The following is an 8,692-nucleotide window of genomic DNA, read 5'->3' as shown; positions in this document are numbered from 1 at the left end:
TTTACATTTACATATGCCCCGCCCCTCTGTTTACCGGGGACCGCCCGCCCGCGCCGTTCAGCGCTGCGGGACCGGCCCGGCTGCGGGATGGCAGCACCTCGGGGCTCCGGCGCCTCGGGGCTCCGGCGCCTCGGGGCTCCGGCCTACCGGCGCCCCTGGCCCCATTTCACCAGGTCGCTCCCCGCCCGCCTCATGTGTTCCTGTTCTTTAGCGCTTCACCACTGGGAGCTCCACAGGCTCCTGCACCGCAGGCTCCCTAATTCGCGCCGTCATCTCCTCTTTCTGATCCCAGGGGAGGGGGCGGCCAGGGACCAGGTGCCACTTTGGCCCCTTGCAGGGTCTGGGGGCTGTAGGGCCCCCCCTAGAGAACCCAGCCCAGCCAGGGACCACCAGCAGCGCCCCTGCCCGAGAGGCCCTGCCCCGAGGGAGCGATCTTTGCCGGGTGCTAACCCCATCCTACCCTTTGCCAGCGCTTAGAGCAACTCGCACATCCTCTGCTTCGGGTCATTGCTCTTGCGGTACCCAAGCTCAGGGTCCCATTTTCTCCTCCCACCCTGAGGTACATAATGCTCAGCTAGGATTATTGCCCTCAAATTTGTTAATTTTATCCAGGGATGCTGCCCCCAGCCCAAAAGGCTCCCATAATAAACACACTGAGCAACGGTTTGCCCTGTCAGCCCCAACAGTGCCTGGTAAGTAGAAGCACCCCTGCTGCTCCAAAGGAGGCCAGAATGTGCCCAGGCCCCTCCTCTCTGCACACACAAACAGATGCTCACACACAAATTTAATGAGGTTTTATTAAGGCTACAACATTTACACAGCACAGGCTCTACAGCAAAGAACAGAGGGAGGGAAGAGCCCCCAGCCCTGAGCAGAGAGTGGACGGTGTGTGGAGCAAGGACAGCACACCAGCAGGCTCCAGGAAGGCAGCTCCCAGCAGGCCAGGATTCCAGGAGAGGGAGGAAGAAACTCAGGAGAAATCAGTACTTGGGACGTTTCACCTCAACCCTGGAAGAGAGAGAGGGGCAGGAGAATGGTGAGGATGCAGGGCAGGCAGCTGCCCCCCCCCCCCACATCCAGAGCTCAGCACTGACATCCACCCTTTCACACCACAGGAGGTGGGTGCAGCTGAGCCACAGGGACCACTGTACTTACCCATCAGCCTCCAACTTCTTCCTTTTCTCGATGATCTGCAGAGAAAGCACAAAGTCCTGTTACTCTCAGGGGATCTGGCTGCTCACAGCTAGCAGAGGGGCTGGAGGGTGCCAGCTACACCTGGGGAGAGCTGCAGCCAGGCCAGAGAGAGCTGAGGTGAGCTACAGCTGGAGAAGCTTGGCCTGTTTGCCCTTTGCTCTTTTCTGGCCACTACAGACCATTTGTTCTGACCTTCCCCAGCCTGTCCCATACTGCTCACCCTGCCAGGACAACCCCCAGCTCTGCCAGCTGACAAACAGGGAGCCACTAAACATGTCCTGTCCCCTCCAAACTAATGGTTTTGGGCACATTCATCTGCTACACAGCCCAGAGCAAAAAGCCCCAGCCTGGGGCTGCTCCCAGGACAAGGGTCCCAAACAGAGCTCCAGCCACCTGTGCAATACTGAAACCCCAAATAATTGGCTGATGCTTCTGCAAGGAGCAAACCCAGCTGGTAGGAGCCAGCCCTGGTGCTCACACAGCCACTGGCCATGCCAGGACAGCAAGGACAGGGCTGGGTGGCAGCTCCTGGCACAGCAGCCCCAGCCCAGGCGGGCACTCACCGCACTGATCTTCTTCCACTGCCGGTCCAGCTCCGCCTTGTCGTTGGTCTCCTTGAAGCGGCGCGTCTTGCGCCCCTCAGACATCTTGATGCCGTACTGGAAGGCTGCCCTGGAGAGGGAGCAAGACATGGCTCAGCACTCACAGGGGATCCACAGCCTGCCACAGGAAGGGACACGTCTCCCCAGCCACAAGCACATGCTCCAGAGCTGGCCTGAGCTCCCGAAAGCAGCGCCTGGGCCAGAGTCTGTCACAGACACATTTTATGAAAAATCCTTTCCTTAGGATTTTTTCTCCTAAGAAGGTGAGAGGCCTCAGGAACAAAATGTAAACAATGATTACCTGCTGCTGTGGAATACAACAGGTAGATCTGTGATTGGTTTCATGTGGTTGTTTCTAATTAATGGCCAATCACAGTAAGCTTGCTCGGACTCTCTGTCCAAGACACAAGCTTTTGTTATCATTTCATTCCTTCTCTATTCTTAGCTAGCCTTCTGATGAAATCCTTTCTTCTATTCTTTTAGTATAGTTTTAATATAATATATATCATAAATTAATAAATCAAGCCTTCTGAAACATGGTGTCAACATTCTCATCTCTTCCCTCATCCTAAGACCCCCGCGAACACCATCACGTGAGTCCTCAAGAGTGACACTAAAAGCAAACCACCAGGCCCAGGACCCACAGCTCCTCCCCAGGTTCTCACAAGGGAGCCCCCAGCTTGCTTTAAGCTGTCCCAGCACCCAGGCTTGGCCAGCATGGCCATCCCACCCAGAACCCTCGCTTGGCCCTTCCTGAGGGCTGCACTCACTTGGGCAGAGCCTCTTTGTTGTTCATGTACTCGCTGTACTCCTCCTGCGTGTCAAAGTCCCAGCGGCCCAGAGGCCCCTTCTTGTTACCCTGCAGGGAGAGAACAACTCAGAGCAGCTCCTCAGTTGCTGTGAGAGCTGCTCACACAGCCCTGCACACCCAGCCATGAGGCTCCATCTCCCACCAGCCCCAGATCAATGGCCTTGGCTCAAGATCCCCCCTCCCCAAGAAGTTCCAGACAGATTTTGTGGAAGAGGAAGTCAGAACAGAGTAACATGCCTGTCAACACCGCCGGGTCAAGTGCCAGTGACACCTGTTTGCTCCCTGACACAACAGGGAGCAGATCAGCAAACCCCACAGCTCACTCAGCACCCAGCTCCAGTGCTGCCTTTCTCCCATGGGATCCTCTCAGCTGGCACTGGTGCCTACTTTGCTGGCTGCTCCTCAAGGCTGGTGCCAACATACCTGATCCATTTTGCTGTAGTCCACCTCCTCATCGCTGTCCACAGCCATATCATCCATTCTGGGGAGAAAAAAAGCAAGGAAAGGGTTCAGAGTGGGTCCATGAGATGGATCAGGACCTCGGAGCTGGTTGGAGTCATGTCTCATGGCCTCAGACCAAACATAGCTCCTGGGGCAGAGGGAAGTGGCCCCAGCTGCATGCCCTGCAGGTGATCTGTACCACAGCGCATCCAGAGTTGGAAATGCTTCTAGGATGACTCTGCAGGCTGAAAGATGTTCCTCTCCCACTGAGGGAGGCCACAGCTTCACAGCCACATGGATTAACTGGGAATGCAGCAGATTCCCTGCCACTTCAGCCTCCCCCTGGCTCTGAGGGGCAGCAGGTTCCAGGCAGCCACCCACAGCAGAGAGCAGCTAAGAAGGGCCAAGGGCTTGGGATGGTTTTCCCAGTCAACTGTTGCCACAGGACAAGGCCAGGCCTGCTCCCCAACAAGCAGTGGGGCTGATGTTCAAGTTATTGCTGCCAGAGAACAGCAGCCCCTCAGCACAGCCTGCTCCCACCCCACAGCTTCCCGCTGCTCCTTACGTGGCAGGGTAGCACTCAGCATAGCTGTTGGACATGCCAAAGAAGTCTCCCAGCTGCTTCTTGTCTTCTGGCTTCTTCAAAGTGGCAGCAGTTAAGGAAAACACCACATGAGCTGAGCTTTACAGCTGCAGGATGGGCACAGCCAGCTGAAAACCCCCTCCTGCCCCAACACAACCAAACCGGGGGGTGCAGAGCTCTTGTTTGGTGTGGGAGAAGCATTTCCCTGCTACCAGGTGAGGCAGGACAGGCCCCCAGCTGTGCTTGTGCCTGCAAGGACAGCCCAGCCCCACAGCCAGGCAGGCTGGCACAGACAGTAAAGGATATGCCTCTGTTCCCTCCCAGCCAGCAGCTCCGGCAAACTTCTCATTAATGGACTTGATGAGCTCCTTGGCTGAGCCAGGTCCTGGGGTAAGAAAGCAGCAGGTTACATTTGGGGGGGAAAACAGGAGAACATGTCACTGCAGAACAATGGGGCTGGGCAGAGACACTTTGGACACAGTAACAGGCAGGATAAGCTGCCTCACATTAGATACAAGAGGAGGAGCAAACCAGTTTGGCACTGATAGGCCCAGCTGATCCCAGGAGACCTGGAATCTTACAAAAGTTTGTGTTGGGAGGGATCTTGAAGCCCGTTTTGTTCCAACTCCCTGCCATGGCAGGGAACCTTCCACTATCTCAGGTTGCTCCAAGCCCCATCCAACCCGGCCTTGAACACTTGCAGGGATGGGGCAGCCACAGCTGCTCTGGGCAACCTCTGCCAGGGCCTCCCCACGCTCACAGGGAAGAATTCCTTCCTCATATCTAATCTATATCTCTCCTCTTTTAGGTTAAAACCATTCCCCCTCGTCCCACCCCTCTCAGGTACCCACTACACTTGACTCACCTTTGTCAATGTCCGTGGGCTGCAAAGAAGAGGGAGAGACAGTGTCAATGACACAGAGCTGAACCACAAACCCAGCAGGCTGGTGCCAGGGCTGCCTCACTTGCTGAGGGACAGGAGAAGCACCCAGCCACCCAGCAAGCTCTGGGGACAGGCAGAGCTCAGCAGGAGCTGACACTGGCATGTGCAGGGGCACGGCCAGAGAGACCCAAAGCCCCCCAGTCCTCGTGAAGGACAGTCCCACCTGAGATCTGCCCTTTGTGGGAAATCTCAGGTGGGACAGCCCCACAAAGGGCAGATCTCAGGTGGGACAGTCCTTCATGAGCAGAGATTCACCTCATCATCAGCCTTGGGCTTCTCAAAGTAGCTGTGCCTCTTCTTCTCCTCCTCGCGCTCGCGGTCCCGCTCCCTGTCCCTCTCGCGCTCGCGGTCCCGCTCTCGCTCCCGGTCTCGCTCCCGGTCCCGGTCCCGCTCTCTGTCCCGGTACCTCTCCCGGTCCTTGTCCCGTGGCATCTTGGCAGTGGAGGGCACATAATCCCCAATGTCTTCAAAGATGCTACAAGTGGAAAAGAGCCTGGAGTTACATGTGCTGCAGGAAGAGAGGCCGTAACCACCTCCTTGTCACCTGGAGCACACAGGACCAGCACCAGGAGCTAAGGACACCAGATATGGAAGTGGTTTCCACATCTGTCAGAGGTATCACTGCACCTCTGCTCCCTTCTGCTGCAGGACCTGAGTTGTGTAGTCCAGACAACAGTGAGCCCTCACCTGCCTCAAGCCTGAAATCCAAACCAAAGCTTGCCTCCAGCCTTGTCCTACAAACTGCAGGTCCAGCAGCTCCAAACTCAGTCCTCTCTAAACGTGGTGGGCCAAAAAACCATTCCCTAAGGGACAGAGCTGTGACCCCATAGCCTGAGAGCAGGGAGGCACTTACTTCATATCAGCTTCAGGAGGCTTCTTCTCATCCAGCTTCCCTGCAAGGACACAAAAGCAGTGAGAGGCACATCATCCACTCTGCCCCCTGTGCTGCCCCCATCCCTGTCCAGGTTCCAAGCTGCAGGAGTGGCAAGCCTGGAGGATGTCACATCATATCCAGCCCCCCTAGGAAGCCATTGTGTCCCCCACAAGAGGAAGCATTTCCCCAAGGAACTGGGCCTTCATCAGGAACAGCAGAGCACCACGAGGTACCCTCCCTCACAGCTCTCATTTCCCAGCAGCCTGTCCAATGTGCTCCTGCCTTCAGGACTCAGCACTCAGGAAATCACTGTTCTCCAAACCCACTGTCTCATGGCACAGGGGAATACCACAAACCAAAACACATCCCATTCCCTTGGGATATACTCCAAGCACTAAAATCCTATTACTTGGTTCCTTTCACCTCCTACCTTTGTCTTTCTTCTTGAGCTTCTTGTTGCGGGTGCCTTGCCTGAGATAGGAGAGGATCTGTGTGAGCTTGCTGATGACGATGTCGTTGGTGGTCAGCGTGGTCTGGGCCTGAAAGGGAAATCCACGAGGAAGCATCCCACTCCCTTGACAGGGAACCCCTGCCAGAACAACCTGCTCTGGCCAGCTCAGAGCAGTGAGGTGGAGCAGGTGCAGGCCAGCTGGGTACCTCCATGGTGGGGCAGTCAGCCTTGCTGCGGATCAGCGTGGTGGGGATGTCGGTGTCGGCGTATTCGTCATCCAGATCCACCACGTAGGCCATCCTGCCCGGCAGGAACAGCTCGTTCCGCTCATAGGTCTTGTTCTTGAACAGGATGCGGTAAATGTTGCGGCCTGGGCAGAAGGAAAAGTGTGGGAAAGCAGAGGACAAGCCCAAAGTGAACCATCTTTAGTTTATCAGCAATATGAGATCACGTCCTAAGTACACACTTCCTTCAGTCCTCAAATGCAGGAGTCTCCCCCCCCAGTGGTTTTCATTCCTACATTCACCCTCCAGGATTTCTCCCACATTCACAGCACAGACAAGGTGGGGAACAGCCACATCAACACAGTCTTACCCAGCCGGGTCTTAAATTCAATTTTGTTCTCAGGATCTTCATCTTTCCTAAACAGAAACAGAAACCAGAGTATTAGAGCCAAGTGAGCCAAGCTCCTCTGCATCCTCCTCTCTGGCAAGCAGCTGCACTCAGGAATGCCAAAGACTCAATCACTCATTTAATTTCTTTCTGGGGCTTCTCCATCATTTCCTCCTCTTCCTTCTCCTTGCTGGCAATCTCAGCCCGTACCTGGATGCAGAGTAAATCCACACATCACAGCCCAACCCATGCCACTGCTGCCCATCTGTGAGCCCCATCAGATCCCCAGCCCTGCAGCAACCCTTCCCAGGAAGGGAAATCCACGCTGCCAGGACCAAGTGGTAACACCCAGCCTGTGTCTGAGGGAGGGGACAGGCCAAGAGCAGCACCGTGATATCTGCACTCACCTTCTGCAACAGGGCAAAGTCCAGACCCTTCACCAAGTGAGTGTGCTCCATGTCACCACCCAAGAACTTGGACTCCTGGATCAACTGTCTCCTCTTCTCTGCAGCAGATTTATCCCTGTGCAATGAGAGCAGTGGCAGGTGAGGGCCAGCCCCCCCAGCCCAGCCTGGCCAGCCCAGGCCCCAGCACAGCCCACATACGCCTCAGCCGTGGGCCCCACAGCCCTGTAGTTGGCCGTGGTGCTGATCAGCTCTGTCTCCTCGTAGTCCTTGTTCACTCCATCCCTCCTCTCCTTGGCTCGGTCCCGGTACTTCTCGGCCAGCTCCCTCTCACGCTCGATCTCCTGCTGCCGCAGCTTGGCGTAGTAACTGCGGGTGGGACACAGCTCAGGGTTAACAGTGACCTGCTCACGTCTTTGGGGTCAGGTAACAGCCCCTGAGGCCTCACACACACCCACTCTGCTCCCAATCCCTTCCCAGAAACACACTACAGCACCATGGGACACAACAGGCCTGGAGCAAACTGCTGAACTGAGGAGCTCCATCCTCCCTTCCAAAGGGAAGGGCTCCAGTGCAGTCCTGCTGTGCAGACATGTCCCAAAGCACACAGCGATCAGTGCAAGGTCCCACCACTGCCCTGCTCTCCCAGACACCCACAGGGCCTCTCCTGCTTCTTCTGCAGGTGAAGCTTCAGGCCCATCCTACTGCTGCCCTCCCGCAGCTGTTCCCACAAGCAGTGACAGCTCCTCAGCCTGAGCTCTTCTCCAAAACTCTTAAATAATCCACTCAAGGCCCTCTTTGGGAGCACAAGAGACCAGAACTGCTTCCCCTGGCAGGACATGATGCATAATGACAAGTCCTGCTGCATCTCTTTCCCCACTTACCTTTTCTTCTTTCTCCTGCGAGCTGCTGGATCTTCATCCTCATTGTACTCCCGGGGCATCCTGGAAAAGGGTGGAAAAACACACGTACAGTCTGCAGAGCCACACGGGTGACAGGTGGACAGAACAGTCCCTCAGACACAGCAGGGCACTGAGGTGCTCAAAGATGGAACAGAACAATCTCTCACCCTTAATTTCCCCTTAATTCTACACTGTCAGCAGGGAGAGGAAGGCAAAAGACTGATTTTCACTGAACCAAATCTGCCTCCTACACAAAGTGTCTTAACAGCCACAAAGCCTGCTCTTCTCTTTACAGCAGCCCTGACCCACCTGCTTCCCCCTTCCCACGCTCACTGGCAAAAGCCCCTGTAGATATTTCCCTGCAGAGTGCATGGGAGAGGGTCAGCTGGGCCCAGAGCCCCAGAGGGAAAGGGATTGTCCCATGGACCCGTGAAACAGAGCGCTACTCACTCATGGTGGCGAGATTTGGAGGGTGGCGCAGATGTTGGCGCAGCCCGCGGGGTCATGAGAAGCTTCCTGAAGTCTTCATTGGTCAGCTTGGATCTGCAAGGGAGGGAAGGAACAGCAACCATCACTCCCAAAGAGCTCTGGAGGAGGAGCACATCCTGTGTGACTGAGATGGGCACCAGGTACCCATGGAGGGGGCCCAAAGGCTGGAGTGCACCAGTGACTTCCATGGGAACTGGCCTGGTGTGCCTCGGTGCTGCTCCAGCCCCAGCCCAGGGCCCCAGGGCTGTACTCACTGGTGGAAGGAGTGCGAGTCGTCCACATCGTGGCCCTCGGGGGCCAGGGGGTTGGAGAACGGCTCATCTGGGGAATAAGAGAAGAAAGAGAGCTCAGGCACTGCGTGCACAGCTTCACGCCCTCCCAGGAGC

The 8,692-nt window shown here is 56.2% G+C and overlaps 3 protein-coding genes across 3 annotated transcripts in view; 1 reads left to right on the top strand and 2 right to left on the bottom strand.

Annotated features, from left to right (window-relative positions):
* Positions 1-194, bottom strand: part of WDR55 (WD repeat domain 55) — a 2,520-nt gene extending 2,326 nt beyond the window's left edge. The window contains exon 1 of the mRNA XM_031060585.1: positions 148-194. Coding sequence (XP_030916445.1) covers positions 148-194 — 47 coding nt within the window. The remainder of the gene's footprint in view (positions 1-147) is intronic.
* A 585-nt stretch (positions 195-779) lies between these two features.
* Positions 780-8,659, bottom strand: IK (IK cytokine). Its single transcript, XM_031060573.1, has 19 exons — positions 8,561-8,659; positions 8,268-8,360; positions 7,800-7,859; positions 7,117-7,284; positions 6,919-7,033; positions 6,650-6,721; positions 6,494-6,539; positions 6,106-6,269; positions 5,879-5,987; positions 5,428-5,467; positions 4,830-5,049; positions 4,497-4,515; positions 3,938-4,016; positions 3,614-3,694; positions 3,031-3,088; positions 2,567-2,655; positions 1,758-1,866; positions 1,156-1,190; positions 780-1,008 (listed from the first exon to the last, which is right to left on the bottom strand). Exons 2-19 carry the CDS (start codon positions 8,321-8,323, stop codon positions 981-983), a joined length of 1,548 nt encoding a protein of 515 aa, XP_030916433.1. The 5' UTR covers positions 8,324-8,360; positions 8,561-8,659; the 3' UTR covers positions 780-980.
* Positions 8,436-8,692, top strand: part of NDUFA2 (NADH:ubiquinone oxidoreductase subunit A2) — a 2,442-nt gene continuing 2,185 nt past the window's right edge. Inside the window, exon 1 of the mRNA XM_031060584.1 lies at positions 8,436-8,446. Coding sequence (XP_030916444.1) covers positions 8,436-8,446 — 11 coding nt within the window. The remainder of the gene's footprint in view (positions 8,447-8,692) is intronic.

This window comes from Geospiza fortis, unplaced genomic scaffold, assembly GCF_000277835.1.
Source record: "Geospiza fortis unplaced genomic scaffold, GeoFor_1.0 scaffold413, whole genome shotgun sequence".
Taxonomy (NCBI): domain Eukaryota; kingdom Metazoa; phylum Chordata; class Aves; order Passeriformes; family Thraupidae; genus Geospiza; species Geospiza fortis.
Note: the sequence above shows the minus strand (reverse complement) of the source record. Positions and strands in the feature narration are given on the sequence as shown.

Bases quoted from the DNA above. Each gene is read 5' to 3' on its own strand.
- IK (XM_031060573.1), bottom strand. From the start codon at position 8,323: ATGACCCCGCGGGCTGCGCCAACATCTGCGCCACCCTCCAAATCTCGC. The intron at 6,270-6,493 runs GTAAGACTGTGT...CCTTCTGCCCAG, and splicing joins TGAATTTAAGACCCGGCTGG to GCCGCAACATTTACCGCATC. The intron at 5,988-6,105 runs GTACCCAGCTGG...TTTCCCTTTCAG, and splicing joins CTGACTGCCCCACCATGGAG to GCCCAGACCACGCTGACCAC.